Source organism: Helianthus annuus, chromosome 13 (genome assembly GCF_002127325.2).
Source record: "Helianthus annuus cultivar XRQ/B chromosome 13, HanXRQr2.0-SUNRISE, whole genome shotgun sequence".
In the NCBI taxonomy this organism is placed as follows: Eukaryota; Viridiplantae; Streptophyta; class Magnoliopsida; order Asterales; family Asteraceae; genus Helianthus; species Helianthus annuus.
The window spans coordinates 102,630,788-102,648,370 of NC_035445.2; the positions used below are offsets into that span (position 1 = coordinate 102,630,788).

At 36.6% G+C, this 17,583-nt stretch overlaps 2 protein-coding genes and 1 long non-coding RNA gene across 3 annotated transcripts; 2 read left to right on the forward strand and 1 right to left on the reverse strand.

Moving 5' to 3' along the window:
• The first annotated feature begins 2,850 nt into the window (after window positions 1-2,850).
• Window positions 2,851-3,872, forward strand: LOC118485580. The gene is made up of 2 exons (XR_004876759.1): window positions 2,851-3,328; window positions 3,661-3,872. It is a non-coding gene; the product is annotated as an uncharacterized LOC118485580 (long non-coding RNA).
• A 1,585-nt stretch (window positions 3,873-5,457) lies between these two features.
• Window positions 5,458-6,981, forward strand: LOC110901421 (2-oxoglutarate and iron-dependent oxygenase domain-containing protein CP2). Its single transcript, XM_022148252.1, has 7 exons — window positions 5,458-5,558; window positions 5,825-5,975; window positions 6,107-6,193; window positions 6,278-6,411; window positions 6,583-6,701; window positions 6,776-6,887; window positions 6,967-6,981. The coding sequence occupies exons 1-7, from the start codon at window positions 5,484-5,486 to the stop codon at window positions 6,979-6,981; spliced, it is 693 nt and encodes a 230-aa protein (XP_022003944.1). The 5' UTR covers window positions 5,458-5,483.
• Window positions 6,982-8,830: 1,849 nt separating this feature from the next.
• LOC110898864 lies at window positions 8,831-10,357 on the reverse strand. Its single transcript, XM_022145722.2, has 2 exons — window positions 10,223-10,357; window positions 8,831-9,446 (listed from the first exon to the last, which is right to left on the reverse strand). Exons 1-2 carry the CDS (start codon window positions 10,287-10,289, stop codon window positions 9,025-9,027), a joined length of 489 nt encoding a protein of 162 aa, XP_022001414.2. The 5' UTR covers window positions 10,290-10,357; the 3' UTR covers window positions 8,831-9,024.
• Between the last annotated feature and the right edge of the window lie 7,226 nt (window positions 10,358-17,583).

Genomic DNA, 17,583 nt, shown 5'->3' on the forward strand with positions numbered 1-17,583 from the left:
TGCCCCCCGAGGGCCCACACATATATACATTATATGCGCATACCGCAAGCGGGGCGGACTATGAGATCTGCACCTGGTTGCTGAAAATTGGGTGGAGACCGAGTCTAATCAAATTTAGTGGTTTATTTCATCACATAACTTCTTGCATACATTACTAGCTTCAGTTGTCTTATTTCAGTACTTGGCTGCACGCATAAATAAGCGCACAAAGGCGACGAGGTCTAAAACCGAGGCGCAAAGCGCAAAAGCGGTGGGCTTTTCGTACCCGAGGTGCAAGACGATTATATAATTTTTTTTATATATTTTATAGGTTTTTAGCTTCCCCTACCCAAAATATAGCTATAAATAAGGTTTTTATACGATTTTACCTACATTTACAAGCCAAAAAACCCAAGGTGCAACAGTTTGCTACATGAAAACACCCCAGGTACGGTACAAGAGGTGCGCGCCTCAACCTCAAAAAAAAAAAAAAAAACCCCCAAAAAATGCACTTTTTCTGCGCTTTCTGTTTTCAGCTCCCCTCGGGTGACATAAGGCGCTGAGGCCTGTGCCTAGACGCGCCTCAGGTGCGCTTTTTAAAACCCAGGTTAAGATAAATGGTCTCTGTGATGCTTAGAAAGTTATATTATGTAGAAGATTCTTGGTTTTAAAAAGCGAGATGCGCACAAAAGCGACGAGGTCTAAAACCGAGGCACGAAGCGCAAAAGCGGTGGGCTTTTCGTACCTAAGGCGCAAGCTAATTATATATATTTTCTATATATCCATAGGTTTTTAGCTTTCTACCCAAAATATAGCTATAAGGTTTTTGTATGATTTTAGCTGCATGTACAAGCCAAAAAAACCCAAGGTACAACAGTTAGATGCATAAAAACGCCTCGGGTACAAGAGTCGCACGCCTCGGTCCAAAAAATCCCAAAAAAACGCGCCTTTTTAGGGCTTCTTGTAATTACTCTAGGCGCTGAGCGAAAAAGCCCTAGGGTGTTAGCCTTGTTGAGCCAGGCGTGCTTTTTAAAACCAAGAGAAGATTGTTATTATTATGTAGAAGGTTCACTAGATGTTGCACTTCATAGCAAAGAATATCAGTTAGTGTTGTTATAATTGGCATCATATCTTTAGTATGGCACCAGAGCCGTTCCTACGTTTTTAGAGGCCCTAAGCGAACTACGAAGTGGAGGCCCTTTTACAAAATTTTCCTTTTCAACACATTTAATAACAAAACCCTCCTCCTTTACCCGGGCTTGGGAACAACAATTATAAACTAAAAATTTTGTAATTGGCGTAGGTTCGTTATTTGTAGGTTCATTATTTGTCGGTTTGTTATTTGTAGGTATATCATTCGTAGCTTCATTATTTGTAGGTATATCATCGTTTGGAGGTTCACTTGTATAGAATTTTAGAAGTGCCCCCCTTTGTGATTCGATTAAAGCTTCATGTTTAAGTGTTTTTTTTGCCTTTTTGCATAACCGGATTCAAAAGTTCGGATTCGATTCGACATTGCTAAAATATAAATCTATTATAGAGATTAACAATGAGCCCTAAACAACAAACTAAAATAATAAAACAAGCCCTAAATGCCTAACAACAAATAAGCCCTAATTCCCTAAACAACAACTTAAAATCAACAAATGAGGAGGTCTAAGCTGAGTGAGAGCCACAAAATTAATTCGCAAAAAGGATTCAACGTGCCAAATAGCCGATGTGTTCCAGCCTCCAGGTTCCAAACCACTAGAACTGATTTCAAAATCAAACCGATTTCACAAAATTGAATCAGAGTACTGCTGCTGCAAATCACAAAACTTATTTCGAATCAGAAACGGATTTCAAACTGATTTCACAAAATTGAAGTTGCCAATGTGTTCGATTTCAGACTTTGAGTAACTTCAGTTCATATAAAAAGAAAACCCTGCCTTTTATCACGTACAGTCCAAATTTGGGCTTAATCTATCTTGTAAAAATGGGCCTAGTATAAGAAAACCCTATTAGAAAAATGGTGGCCCTTCAAATCTGGTGGCCCTAGGCCTGAGCCTAGGGTTGTATGCCTATTGGGCCGGCTCTATATGGCACTGTGTTTTTTAACATAGACTATTTACTGCATGTTTGTTTAAAATTGACTTGCTGCATAAATGTCCAGAATCTAGGTTCACACGTTGGTCCTGAATTCATATTTAATTGAATAATTAAGGTCTCAATCTTATGAATAAGTCGCTAGTAGTTTATACAACTTGTTACTTGTAGTATGTTTAATGTTTATGTGTAACATAAATGTTTGCGTTTATATGGATTCTCACAGATTTATAGCAGATGTGATCACATATTTTAATCGTTTTAGCATTTCCATTCTAGTTTTATGAGGCATAATTATTTAGTGAAATGTATGATTCACTCATGGTTATGGTTATCATTTTGCACTGGTTGGTTTTATGATATATGCTTTTTTAAATCTCGGTTAACCCGAACCCAGAAATAATAGAGTAAATTACAAGTTTTGTCCTTTATGTTTATACCAAATTACAGGCGGTGTCCTTTGTCTTTAAATTTGATGAGTTTTGTCCTTAACGTTTCAAAATCCTGCACGTTATGTCCTTTAGCCCTAACTCAGTCAGATTTTTTTGTTAAATATGGTCATGTGACCCTCACATGAGGGCATATCTGTCTTTTCACCATTATGTGGACTATTGTGTAAATGTTTATTATCTAGGGACTGTTATGTAATATAATGAAAAAATATATAATTAAAAATAAACTTGTAAACTCTCTGTCTCTCTCTCCAGCCTACACTTTCTTTCTCTAACCTTCAGAGCACACCACCATGCTGCCACCGGTCACTCTTCCTCCTGTCGCTGCCGCCGGACAAACACACCTACCTTCACACCTAGGGTTTCATCAGCCGCCGCCGGACAAACGCACCTGCCTCCTCCCGTCGTCGCCACCGGACAAACGCACCTGCCTCCGCACCTAGGGTTTCGTCAACCACCGCCGGACAAACGCACCTACAGTCACCGTTTGGGGATAATACTTTTGAATTTGTGTTTTTCAGGTGACGGTGGATTAGACAGATCGGAAAAGCAGGGGAGTTTGATGTAGGGTTATGGGGTTGTGGGAATAAGTTAATTAGTAGTAAAAAATCAATGTTTTATTAAGAATCTTGAAACAGAGTGTTGTGTTCTTGACTTAATCTTGATCTTCCTGTGTAAAGTGATGAGTGTTTATGTTTTTGTTGATTGAGAAAGAATGTGAAAAGTTTGTGGGGTTTGATTATTTGAAGAAGTTGAGAAGTGGGAAGTTGGATATGGTTGTTAGACAACAAGCAGGTGATTGGATTTTAAAGGTATGTTCATCTACATCATGTTATTTCACATTTTTTTCTTGTAAGTTGAATTCCCTGTAAGTATTTATTTCACATTTTTTGCTTGTTTTTTGAGAAACATTTTATGATATCAATTGTTCATTGACTAAATTTTCAATTGTAATTTGCTATTTAATAAACAAAAGACAAAGATTGGACTGTAACCTGTTTATCACTTGTTTCCAAAATGGAAGACTAAAGTTCCTCACATTCTTGATTTAAAGGTTCAGCTTTTTGATTTCATAAAAAATGTTGACTTTTTAGCACAGTCAAACTAAATTGGTTTTGATGTTGAGAATATGGATGTTCTGCAGGTTTGTGAATAAAAATATGCATTTGAAGCAAAAACCATTCAAAAGATGGAGCTTCTTGTGCTGACAACGTTGAAATGGAGGATGAAGACAGTGACATCGTTTTCTTTAATTGATGCTTTTTCAGCCACCTATATCTGTTGTTAGAGAGAGAAGAGAGGTGTATTTATATATTCTTTTATTTTTAAGTTTTATACAAATGGCCCTTATTAAAAGCTTTTTACAAAATAACTCATGAAAAGGTGAAATGACAAATATGCCCTCATGTGCAAGTCACATGACCATATTTAACAAAAAAATCTGACTGAGTTAGGGCTAAAGGACATAACGTGAAGGATTTTGAAACGTTAAGGACAAAACTCATCAAATTTAAAGACAAAGGACACCGCCTGCGATTTGGTACAAACATAAAGGACAAAACTTGTAATTTACTCGAAATAATAATTAGATAAACTTCTATAATATATTTTACTAGAAATCAATCGGTTACGTTTATGTTCAATCATATCATAATATGCAATCAAATCACATCCGCTAACGTGTTTTGTTCCGTTATATTACATTATAATATACAATCAAATCATATTCGCTAACGTGTTTTGTTCCGTTGTATTACATTATAATATACAATCAAATCATATCCGCTAACGTGTTTTGTTCCGTTACGTTACACTTTGGTTAATCAAATCAAACTCGGATCCAATCAAAACTAATCGGGTTAAAAACGATTATATAATCAAAACACAACAACTTCCTCACCACAAACCCTAAATTCTACCAAAAAATTCCTACATTTCATCCTTCACACAAATTAACCACTCTAACATGGACCAATCGACTCCGTTTAACGACCGTCTCGTATTGGCTCCAACTCACGATCACATGGCCGATAAGTACGACGATCTTGATACAGAGTTTGAACCTCAGCTTTTCAGTTCTCTAGAGCGACATTTGCCACAACATCTTCGAGATGCTTCCAGAGACACGAAGCATGAGCGCATGCAGCAAATTCTACATCGTTATTCGACCAAAGAAGAATGTCATCGAGTGAGAATATCCATCCTTAATCCATACACATTAGTTTATAAATTTTATGCATATCACACACGAATTATGTAATTTGTGCTTAAAATCTTGAATTACTGAAATTGATTAGATTCGGGAATGTTAAAATGCATCTAGATTGATAATCAATCACCTTCTAATTTTGCAGTAAAACATGACTTCTGATTGATCAGTTTCAATCTGGTCTTTTAATGGTAAATTAATAACAGTCTTCAAGTTAGTTGTGAATTTAGAGTTAACAAATGTGCTTTAATCTTAAATTGTTTAATCTTGATTATCTTTATTGTTTTAAGTTAATTTTTTAATCATAATTATTAGCTAGTGTTGACTTGATTGACTTTGTCAGTTAGCTAGTTAGTTTGTTAGATTATGTATCTCATTGTAATCACTCCTTTTTGTAATTAATCAAATCATAGTGAACGTTTACTCTCTCTCTCTCTACTTTCTCTCTCTAAACACACTACTGATTTTTATAATTTTTTTTTGCTTCAATTTCAACAGCGGCAGGTGCTCGAAAAATACCGGCAAAAAATTGCATCCGATTATCAGGTAAAATTCAACAGTTTACACAAGTGCATTATGCGTCCGTATGCATATAAATGTCAGTATATTATTTGATTTGATTTTTTTTTGTATAATTTTTTCAGCGTATATTCCAAGACCCATATATGTTGAATCCTAAAATATTCTTCCAGCCGACATTTTTAGAGGCCTTCAGAGCCAAGGAGGGAAAGAATCTCGTAACAAGTATTAGAAGCATAATGTCTGAACCCGTACCAGGAGTCTATACATTTAACATGCTGAATCTGAATTTCTGTCAAAAGTTAATACACGAGGTTGTTAAATTATTAACCAAATTGCAATGTTTTCAGAACCGGACTGGACGTCGAACTGGTCTCCTTACCGGTTCAATGGTTTGACCGGTCGGACCGGACGTAAGAACCGGAAGGTGTCATAAATATTATAAAATTTAGTAGGGTTAAATCTGAAAAAATATACAAAAAAATCCGGTTCGACCGGCCGGTCCGGGTCTGAAAACACTTCCAAATTGTGATCAGGAACTTATGATTATACGTTTTTTAATAAAACTGTGATTGCTTAGGTGAAACATTTCGAAGCGTGGGCTCGCAACACGGACTCTAGCATCTTGCGCCCGAACACAGGGAATGGATACGGTGTTTCTCTTGATGACATTGGCATGAAAGCCACACTTGATAAGCTAATGGAAGATTACATAAGCCTTATTTCAAGAGGTAATTTTTATTATAAAAAGTTACATGAGGTTTGGCTATTTTTGCAAAAGTGGCCAAACCTCAAGGACAAAATGGACATTTTACTCAAAAACTTATATAGCCACATGTTTTCTTACACCGTATTTGTGTAGTTTTGTTTCCTGATGTTGGAGGAGGTTCTCTTGATTCCCGTCATGGGTATGTACTTCAATATGGAAGGGATAAAGTTATTAAAGAGGGTATGTGATTGTTTCATCTATCAAAATTCTTAGACTCCGATTTATTTGTTTTTGAACGCTTATATGTTAATAATATATTATCAGTTTCAGATTTGCATGTGGATGACTCAGAAGTAACCTTACATGTATGTTTGGGCAATCAGTTTGCTGGTGGGGAGTTGGTTTTCGGAGGTCAACGGTGTAAGGACCATGTGAACGGTGGAACACATATTGAGAAGGTACATACGTGTATATATGTATAGTGAAAGTGTTTATAAAACTCAAAAACCCTAATCATAACCATGCGTGATTATGTTTTTTTCAACATGCGTGATTAGGGTTTTGAGTTTTTTCCGTTGTTTCTAATGTGTTAAATGAATCTTTTCATTTCCCTTCGTATACGCTGACAGGAATTCGACTATCTCTTACCTGTCGGTGGACAAGCAATTATTCACCGTGGTTGTCGACTATATGGTGCGAAACCCATCAAATTCGGACATAGATATAACTTTTTGATGTGGTTCAAAAGGTATGTGATTATCTGATTTTCAATTGTTGTAATTGTAATGCTTCCTAATCTTACTATTTAAATTCTTTTTGCAGTTCTGTATTTAGAGAGCTGCAATCACATGATAAAGGATTTAAAGACTTTTGTGATGAATGTCAAAGCCAGAAGATTGCAAGGCTTAATGAGTGGGTGGCTGCGAAGAAAAAGGTAATATCGTGTTTGCTTTGCTTGCGTGTCACCTTATGGAAGTTTCTAGAAACTAATTGTTTCTGTTTGATGTTATCAGGGGTTGGGCTTGTAGGTTGAGGAGATGATGCTTCTTGAATCTTTATCAAAAGATTATTATGAATCTTGTTTGTTTTCACCATGTTGTTTGTTTTTATGGTTCTAATGTTGTCTGTTATTATGATGGAATGTTGTTGTTAGAACATAGAATGTTTGCTTTTTGTGTTTTTCTCTATGATGGAATGTTGTTTGTTGGCAAGTAAAACCGGTTTTTGGTGCTTTTTTTGTTCTCGTTTCTAAGACATGTTTTAGACTCTGTTGTAGGTTAACGCCACCATGCCAAATTAGTATTGGGGGCGTTAAATACCACTCCCTTTAGTTATTTGAGGGGCACCAATGCCCTCTTCCGCCAACTTAAGAACAGTCATTAAGCCCCCCCCTTTTTTTGAAAAGTACAGTCATTAAGCTCTTGAGAGATGGCCCAACCCCTTTTAACCAAACATATCAATTTTTATTTTCTTTAATTTAATTAGTTATCAATTACACCTACTTATTGGGTGGTTTAGTTATTGCCCCACGACCTACGTTGCAACACTTTTTAGATGGTTTAGTTATTTCATAGAAAAAGAAACTCTCTTTATCAAATCAAGTTTTTTTTTTCTTTTTAAATAGTTAAATCATATTTCTATTTTCTAATTTATTTGTTTATTCAAACAAATTAGAATTTTTTTTAGTTATGATGTTTATTTTATTTTTTATATTCTGTATATATTATTTGAGATCTTATAAAAGTATTTATTTCTTACACTTTTTTACAAACTAAAACAAAGTTCTTACACTTTTTTACAAACCAAAACAATGTTATTTGACACGATTACAATTAAAGTAAAAGATTTTGATTAAAGTAAAACTAGGTGTTTACCCCCGCGCTTCGCGGCGGGAGTGTGTATGATCGTTTTTCTCCACGCAAGTGGGTGGAGTTTGGTCATTATCGGTTTGCTTTGTCGGAAAACGTAAAGCCGAACACCGATATCGTTTTCATTATGGCAAAATACCGGCAAGGATGTTTACTCATAAGCGGTTGTGTCTCGTCACGATAACATTGCCGTTATAGCATGCAAAAAAAATACTTGATTTTGAATATAACTATGTTTTTAAACAAATCTACAGTATACGTTGACACACACAAAAAAAAAAAAAAAAACTAAAAACAACCGTACACCTAAAAATCTAAAAACAACCGAACATTTCATTATTTTTCTTTAGTTAACAAACGAATAGCAATGAAAAAGTAACTACCCTTTATTGAAGGTTCAATCTGCAATTTTAAATTTTGTACTTATCATTGTTCAAATAAAATAAAAAAACAGAACCATATATTCAATTTTTTTTTTAGAAACACCCAAAGCTAAGGGTACAACCACCTTTAGCTCAAAATTGTTGCTTATTTATAATGTTTAATGTTTAATAGTTTATTTAGCTTGGATTTATTTATAGAAAACACATTCAAAAGTAATTATCTATTCTACAACTTTTTGTATCATATTTCACGTTCATGGTTTAGACTAGTGGGTGTGTGCATTGCCGGCTTGGCGTTTTGGTCTTTAGTGTCGGGTGCTCCACCTCGTGTTGGCTTTTGGTGGGCGTTGCCCGCTTGGGGTGGCAATAGTACTTGGCGTGGGGCGCTGGCCTAGGGTGACGTGTCTGGCAATGGTTGGCTGTGTGTTGATGGCCGTTTGGCTAGCCCCTTCCACAACGGCCGTCTAGCCACGCCTCTTCCACACCCCACTTTTTTGGGTGTGGACTGGTGAAGCCCACGCCTACCACGTGTCAAGCAATAGCCCCAACCCAAGCCCCTCCACACCCCATAGTCTTAGTTATTGTTGAAGGGCGATTGTATTTTTCTTTGGATGCACGGCCGGCTATAACATCGACTTATAATCTTGTTGTAGCAACAGGCTATTTTTACAGGTTCAACTGCCTCCATGAACAAGAAAGCTTTGCAGTGTCTTTAAAGGCCATTGAACATAATCAGAAACAATTAAACGCAAGAGGCGCATAACGGCATTGTTCTGTAATAATAAACCTTCTTAACTAATCACCGGAAACATTTACTAATCTATTCTTCGTGTTCTTCTTCATCACCGCTACTCCCTCCAAACATCGACGCCATTTTCATGGCAAAATTCGCAGCCATTTCCCGTCTTTGGAAATCAGGCATCAACCTCAAACTGTCGCGCATACTTCCGATCTCAGACAATAACTGTTCCATATCCTCGAGTTCGAAATGCGTATCTCCTTCGTCGGCTTCTTCATGTGCTTCGGGTGTTTCTTTTTCTCTTTCGGTTTCGATCTCTTCTTGTGATTGTGATGTTGATGGCTGCGTATCTACGTTAACTGGTCTTTTGTTATTGAGATCTGGTTCTGTATTGTCGTTGGTTGCGGAAACCCATGATACGTCTGTATCGTCCCATCGTTCTACAGATCCAGCTGATAAGACTTCGTACTCGAATTCGTAATCCGCTTCTTCATCCGATGAATCTGGAATTGGGGAACCAGAAAAAATAAGATGTCGAAAAGTTCATGGTTGTAAAAATCGCTAAACGCTAGTTGGGGGGTGGGGTAATGACTAGTGATTTATCGAGATTAATAAGGATTAATCGGATTGGAATTTTATATGTAATTTTCAAACTTATATATATACACACACAAAATAATTCAAAATTTTAAATATAATTTTTTAAACTTATTTACTCGGAATGGATTAATAAGTATGAATTTTAAATACTTCAAAGATTTGGACCGCTTTTGACGGACTTTGACAGAAATTTGACTGACTACCGATTATAGGTCCAACTGGGTGAAATTTAATCGGTAAACTACCGATTATTACCTATTAATCCCGATTTTTCAACACTTCTAAAGTCGCGCATTTGGAAAGTTGAAAATTTTGACCCATATGCTTATACATGTATTGATTTGGGGTTGACTTTATTCTGGGTCAAACAGGTGAAATAATAAAATAAAAATAAAATAGGACCTTAAAAAGAGACGGGAAAAAGTGTTTTTATTTGCATAAATAAATTAAAACATCCTAAATCATGTTATTCGAAAAACTTAGATTACCACTGAAACAATATTTTGTTTGCAATCATACTCGACACACTAATATTACACAAATAAATTAATCAAATAGTGTTTCAAGTCAACTCATCCCGACCCCTACCAAAAGACTACATATTTTGACCTGTTACCCAACCAGTCTATCTGGTCAATATTGCCAACTCTATAATAAAATAAGAAAAATGTATAATAACCTTCTTGTTCAGGTAACGTAGGTTGATTTATAGTATCACCGGATTTCAACACCATTCTAGGCCACATATGAGTTATTAAAGTACCTCTGAGCGAGCCAAATTTATAAATCCCAAGATCCTTAAATCGTTTGATACACATCTTATATATTAACCGGTTGCTTCTAAATAAATAAAGTCCCATCTTCTATATGGAATTTGGCTTGTTAGGAAATGTTACTACTAAAATGCTGATTTAAACCTTAGTGTAAAAGGAAGTACAAGTAGCTAATTAACATAATTAATCTTTGTGAAAATCCAAGAATTTAAAACCTTGAAGTTTCCGTCATCTTAGACCTTTGCAAGATGCCAAAGTTGTAAGAGCATGCTAGGCATGCAATGGCTGAGCAATCTGGCCCCACAACTGAAAAATTAGCATGAGTTTCGGAATCCACGAAGTTGCATGGTCAAGGCTTGAAGTTTGTAAAATTTTTGTTTTCTGGCCACCGGTTACGGACCGCAAGGCCCTAGGCTTACGGTCCGTAAGGTGCATACCTGGGCGATTTCAGCAAAGGTCGGTTACGGACCGTAACAGTTTCAGCATACGGTCCACAAGAGAAGCTTACGGACCGCAAGAGCTTAGGCTTACGGTCCGTAAGGCTGTCGCTGCCAGCAGGTTTTGGACAGCTGCCTGTTCAGCCTGTTGCACCGACTTAGGGGGATGGTTTTCGAAACCAGGGACTTGCTAGGCAGTATTTAGCCACATAGGGGCACCTGGGATCATCTCATAACACTTATAGAGTCACTTGGCATGATCTTGGACCTTGTGGTTCACTATATAAGGACTTGTGTTGTAACTATATGCACTTGCTCATTTGGAACTTTGGCTCAAGACTTCTCTGGAGCTTTTCTGGACAGCAACAAGTTCTCATTAAGTCTCTAACCCTAATTAGGACCTTTGTAAGTGTCCTTAATCCTTTTTAATCCCTTTTAGCTTAGTTAATTAGCTAAAAGTCAAACCATCGTAAATAAGGTTTGACTTCGAGATTAGTCCATAATTACTCAGTAATATCTCGAATTAAAAATACCTTTAAGAAGGTAATTATGTGGGTAACAAACCCTTAAAAGGGTATTATCAGATTCCCATCTAGACCATGTTAATTGTCGAGTCAAAGTACACTTTAAAAAGTCAACAGAATGCTTAAAACCAAAATTCACGCATAATTAGCAATGTAGGATACATGCAACCTGTTTGATCATTAATATAACATGGTAACTAATGTAAGAACATGTCCCAACATGTTCAACTCGACAATTTTCTGTTTAGACCCGGTTTGGAACCGAAAGTCGCATAGTTTGACTTTCGCTTTGACTTTCAGCTCTGACCCGTTTTAGCCAAGATTAGGAATGCCTTAGAGCTTCTTTTGGACATAGTAACATGTTGGTATAACCTCCTGTGATTATACGGCTTGGTTCACTAGTTGTCTAATTATTATGCAAGTTTCCGTTAAATGCCATATGTTGACTATTATGCCCAAATATCCATAAAATGTGATTTTTGAAAATATAAAAAGGTAGACATCTTAGTTACTGAATTATAAACTTGTACCCGAAATTTGACATCAGTTTGAGGTCTAAAATTTAAGTTATGCTCACTAGCGTAATTAGGAGCTTTCTTAGTAAATAATTAGCGTAATTAGCATATAGCCTAACTAAACCCAAATTTTATATCAAAACTTTATACCCACTGATATATAATAATATTTTGGGATTTTTAAATATTTTTATTTATTTTTAGGCTGAGTATAACTTAGATTCCTAAGCTTATTTCGGTAATTGCCGGTTATGCCCTTTTTGGCTATAAAATGAATTTCATAAATCCTTTTGATCCCAAACCTTCTTCTACTGATTTATTATGATAAATATATTATTTTGAGCCTTCTAGAATTATAAAAATATCAGCTTTCTTTTAAAACCGGAAATGGCCCCAAATCGCCTTTTTAGGCATTTTTACGACATAGTCTATGTCAAAACTAGTTTATATATATAAGGGGCAATACCTACCTACTGATATATTTAGTAAAATTTTATATTGTAACAGTAAACTAAAGATTGAAACTCAGATCTCCAGTTTTGACCTTATAGGCTTATGTGAAATTACCAAAATGCCATTCTGGTGCATAGGATGGTTATAATTAATAAAATTCACATATATTTGATACTATACTGTTATAACATGATAAACTAAGTATAAATACTGATCTATTCAGATATGTAACTCAGATTACTGGTTTAACTCTTTTATACCCTTCTAAATGACCAAAATGCCCTTATAAGGCGTAATTTGAGTTTAAAATCATTTGGGGCATAATAGGACATATCTTACTGATATCACAACATATTTAGTACATATAATCTCAGGAAACTTGTATATGAATTATATGGTTACCCGTTACGCATTTTCGCGTTCGGATCGGCTTATGTAACTAGTTTACACATATTAGCCGAAACGGGTCAAACCGTATCATCTTTGTCTCAAAATCTAGAATGTGTTTAGTTTACCCATAATATACAAGTCTCCAAACTTGTTGGGTCTGAATCGCATTCCTTTCCGGTTTTCGCCTTTCATGCGATTAAACCATAATTATCCTTTGAAACTAACCGGTCTAAGCTTAGGCTAAATTAAAGATCCGTTAGGATTCTAATAGGTTATTATAAACCTTCGTTCCAGAATAGGAGACCAGTAAAAGACACTTGCATTTGCTTATTGTGGTTTTATACTTGCTCAGGTAAATATTTTTAACTTATTTTCCCTTATACGGGCTTGGGGTACGGTATATAAAATACCGCTTGGTCGGGCATTTGACCTTAATCGATTAGTGGTTAAGTATTATCAAGATGACCCGTTTGAAAATTGGTTTTGTTTGTTTTACGCCTTTGGGAGTTTAATGACCATGTCCCGGATATCCTTGGCATCATTCATGAAATGACCACGACCTTGACACGCGGGTGTAGGCGTACACCTGACAATGTGTCCATATTTATTAATGTATAACCGTTGGTTTCCCGCCGCGGATTTATACTATGTGGTGTGTCTATTAATCTTAAACCCGACACGAACCGGGCGACTGAACGCATAACAAACATGTAATTCTTTTACAAGTTTAAATTTGATTAATTATCCTAAGTTATAAAAAGTTTTGTGCCATGTGCATTCAAATCAATTTTTAAAATGTTTTCAAAATGAGTCAGTTAAATTGTATTTACCAGTGTAAACTGACGTATTTTCCCCAAAAAGATTAAGTGCAGGTTCTACATGTAATAGGCTGGTTACTCCTTAGCATCGTTAGAGTCTCGTAAGCTTGGGATGCCATTCATCTGTTGAACAATTTTCCTTTTTATATTGATCCGCCTGTGGATCTATTTCAGCTACTATGTGATACTTGGATATTACAATATGTTTGGTTGAAATAAATCTATTTTTGCTTCCGCTGATAATTTGTGTTGTTTGACTATGATGATATCAACTACGTCACGTTACTCCCCCACCGGTGACGCGTGGATAATTAGGGGTGTGACACCCCTAATACATCATTTACTATTTACAGTAAAGTTTAGGGAGCACTCCCTCTAAACCCTAGGCCCATTAGCTCCTAAGCCCACTCTAATGCACAACCTTCTAGAAGCATGGTCCAACAATAATTAATAACTAATCCATAAACCTTTAGTGCCTAACAATCTCCCCTAGGTTTATTGGATTAGTGTTGATTCAGTTTAGAGGACCACCATACAATGGAGCAATATCTGCAAACAAACGATTCCCGAACACATTTCCAACCGCACTTGTCCACGACTTAGCGCATTCCTCATACTAATCATTCGTACGTATTTGGTTTTGACCCAAGCTCGTGATATCCTCCTCGTGAAAGCTCACGAGATCCAACGTGTCTGCTAATCGAATGGACCGTTCTTTGGTAACGATCACAGCTTCAGCCATTGTCGTATGCCCAGAACTGAAAGTCTTGTGAATTCTCTTTGCGAACTTGCGAGCAACTGGAATTATTTTCTCCTTGTCAGTTGGCGGCCAGATGACAGTCCTGATCGTTCGCTTAGTGTGAGGATCGCGAACACCATGACTTTTCTTCAAGAATGATTCAGCCACCTTCATGTTTTGAAAGTTTTTCTTTTAACTTCTTTTTCAAGTTTTGCATGAAACGCCCAACCTTTGCCTCTTTGATTAGGATCAGAATCGTGATAAGGAGCACGTAACAAGCTTTGCAAGTCAATCTTCGTCCATGTTTCGAATTGAGATTCCTTCGCATAGTACTCCCTATGACCGCTCTCATGTGTTATCAACCACATATTCTTGTCGTGATCATATCCCCAATTAGCAACCTTTGATTTGTTTCCGACTTTGTCGTAGTGACTCAATCCCAGTTCCATGACATATCGATCAGACTGTTTAGTTGGATCTTTGAGCTGGAAGTTCTCATCAAGAGGATTCATGTCTTGGTTTTTCATGACCAGCATCTATTTGTTATTTTGCTTCTTTGCTGGCTTCTTTCTTTTCTTCTTTGGATCGGCTGCTAGATAAGCGTTTAGGTCGGCTTCATGTTCAGCATCAGCCGATCCTTTTCTTCAGTTGTTTGTTCACGTCGACCAACATTCATTTGATCATCATCTTAATCAACAAACTCGTTTCCGAACTTCTTTTCCAGCTTCCCTTTCCCTTTCTGATCATAAACAACTGACATCAGCAAGTTCACATCACCTTGAGTTGTTCTATAGTATGTTCTTTGCTGCTGATCTGTGCTTGCAGTGACGATAACTGTGCATCTTTCAATGCTGCATCTTGTTATAAAACAATCACTCTTCTTTGCAACTTCGCCACAACAACATCTATATCATCGTTGCTATCACCTTGTGTAACAACCCGCACCTTCGCGCTTGTTACTCTCGTTACACTCGTTACGCCTAGCACAAGATATTCGGATCATAATGTAAACTATATCGCAAACTACGCTACTTCACATATTTTTGCAAACACATCGCTATTTACAACACGCTATATCACAACGCTTACATTTTTCGAATATACTATTACGCTATTGCTACGCTACTCGCAGACGCAAACGCAAACTCGAAAACGCAGACGTAAATGCAACTTAAAGGGGGCTCCATGGCTGAGGTGGATCCTAGGTGGCGCTGACGTGGCCTGATAAAGCCCCTAGGGGCTCCAACCACACCCTCCAGCCTTAGATAAAACTCATATGAGAGAAAATTTATTATAATATTACAAGTTGTTTTAAACATTACAAATGAACCTTTATTTATAGGCTGGTCTAGTAGCTTACACATTGAATTCGGTCAAAGTAATCGACACATTAACTAGAAACATAATTGAAATAATAGACCATAATCGATATGTTATGTCGGTCAACATAAGCTACTCTCTAGACTTGATTTAAATAAAAATAAAAACCAATATTATAAAATAAAAATAACTATCACCAGTTCACAAATAAGTTAGCTTTTTGAGTTATCGGCCCTGCATCAAGTACACAAGAACACTTGAAATCTGTAATTTAGAAACATCACTTTTAGACGTAATTTTTACCTAAGTTTTTAAATTGGAAAACTTCCTCTAAAAAAAGACCCATCTCGATTTTGAACTTTATTCTTTAAAACTTTGTTTTATAAAAAGAACTAGTTCTATAAAAGACACCCTTTTGACTTATCTATATTACAAGTATAGGCACTCACCTATCGACTTATCTAAATTTACATTCAAAGTCCCTCAACTATTACAACATATCACAAACACTCTCACTCTATCTGTTCCAGTGAAAGCAAGCACTACCCCTTGACGAACCACCGCACCACCAGATGAACCAGCCCCGTCGCTCCACTCGCCTGCTTCAGCCACTATTATGGTGGGTTTGCGATTCCGATTGCGATTAAAGTACCATCGACGTCTTTCACAGACTTTTTAATTTTATTTTCTGTTTGTGATTCTAACATTCTTTTATATATACAATTACATTGGATCCGTGTGCTATGAATCATCATCATGTAAATCCCATCAATAGCAAAGCTAAGGTAGCGTATGAGTAGGGTAAGATGTAGACAGCCTTACCTCTATCCCCGTAGGAATGGAGAGGCTGCTTCCAGTGAGACCCTGGCTCGATAGTAGTTTTGCATCGCCTTGGAAATAAGGCACATGACACTTAGCAATCGGGACAAAGGCCGGTTAGACCACCCATAGTCAGTGTTGTAAGAACTGCTAGGCGCTAGTCGGGCGGTGTGGTACCGACTAGCGATTAATAGGGATTAATCAGAATTAATCGGAGCGAGAATTTTATATTTAATTTTTAGTTATATACACAAACACATTTTTATATGTAGCTTTCTAAAGTAAACATGTTTTAACCCCTTATTAATCCATTTTTTAAGTAACTGGAAGGAATTTATAAGGTTTGGTCGAAATTTGGCCAGCGTCTGGCCAAAGTAGGACCGTCATTGATTGCCTAGTGATTAATCGGCCATTAATCGGTGAACCTCCAATTAGTGACTAATCGGAGACTAGTCAGGATATTTACAACCATGCCCGTAGTGGGGGTTTTTTGGCGCTTTTTCCCCAATAAAACGCCCAAACACGCCCCTTACCTGCCCCCTTGGGCGTTTTTTTTTTTCAATTTTTTTTTTGTCCCAGGCGTTCTTTTTTTGCACGCATTCCTTCAATTTTTTTGGCCAATGACCACACACCTTCCCAGTCTTTGGCTAATGGCATTTATTTTATGGTTTTTATTTTTATCTTTTATTTAATCGTATTAGAATATAATGCCCCACAAGATTTCAATCCCCACTACACCCCTTTTAACATAATGCCCCACAATGCCCCATTGCTGACTGGACTGCCACATGGCGCAAAACGCCCAAGGGTGGGGGCATTATTTGTGTCTTCCACTACACATGGTCTTAGTGCACTACCACATGATACATGATTAACCGTCCGTCTTGGTTTAAAAAAGCGCGAAGCGCTCCGAAGCGTTTTGGTTCCAAAAGCTTTAAGCGAAGCTTCAAGCGCGAAGCGAGAGCTTCACGTATACGAAGCGCTCCATATTATATATAATTATATATAATGTTAATTTTATATATATGTATAAAAATAGCTATCCATATTATATATATGTATTTTATAATGTTAATTTTGTACTTTTATGCATAAATTAAAAAGTTTAAGGACCAAATGTAAACTACTGAAGATAGAGGGGGTTAAATGTTTAAATAGACAAACTATCTTTACACTTTTTAAGTAAAAAGTTAGAAGTTTTAGGGACTGAATGTAAACTAATGAAAGATAAGAGGGGTTAAATGTTTAAAAA

Bases quoted from the DNA above. Each gene is read 5' to 3' on its own strand.
- LOC110898864 (XM_022145722.2), bottom strand. From the start codon at position 10,289: ATGTGGCCTAGAATGGTGTTGAAATCCGGTGATACTATAAATCAACCT. The intron at 9,447-10,222 runs GTTATTATACAT...CCCCAATTCCAG, and splicing joins TACGTTACCTGAACAAGAAG to ATTCATCGGATGAAGAAGCG.
- LOC110901421 (XM_022148252.1), top strand. From the start codon at position 5,484: ATGTCTGAACCCGTACCAGGAGTCTATACATTTAACATGCTGAATCTG. The intron at 6,194-6,277 runs GTATGTGATTGT...ATATATTATCAG, and splicing joins GGATAAAGTTATTAAAGAGG to TTTCAGATTTGCATGTGGAT. The intron at 6,412-6,582 runs GTACATACGTGT...ATACGCTGACAG, and splicing joins GTGGAACACATATTGAGAAG to GAATTCGACTATCTCTTACC.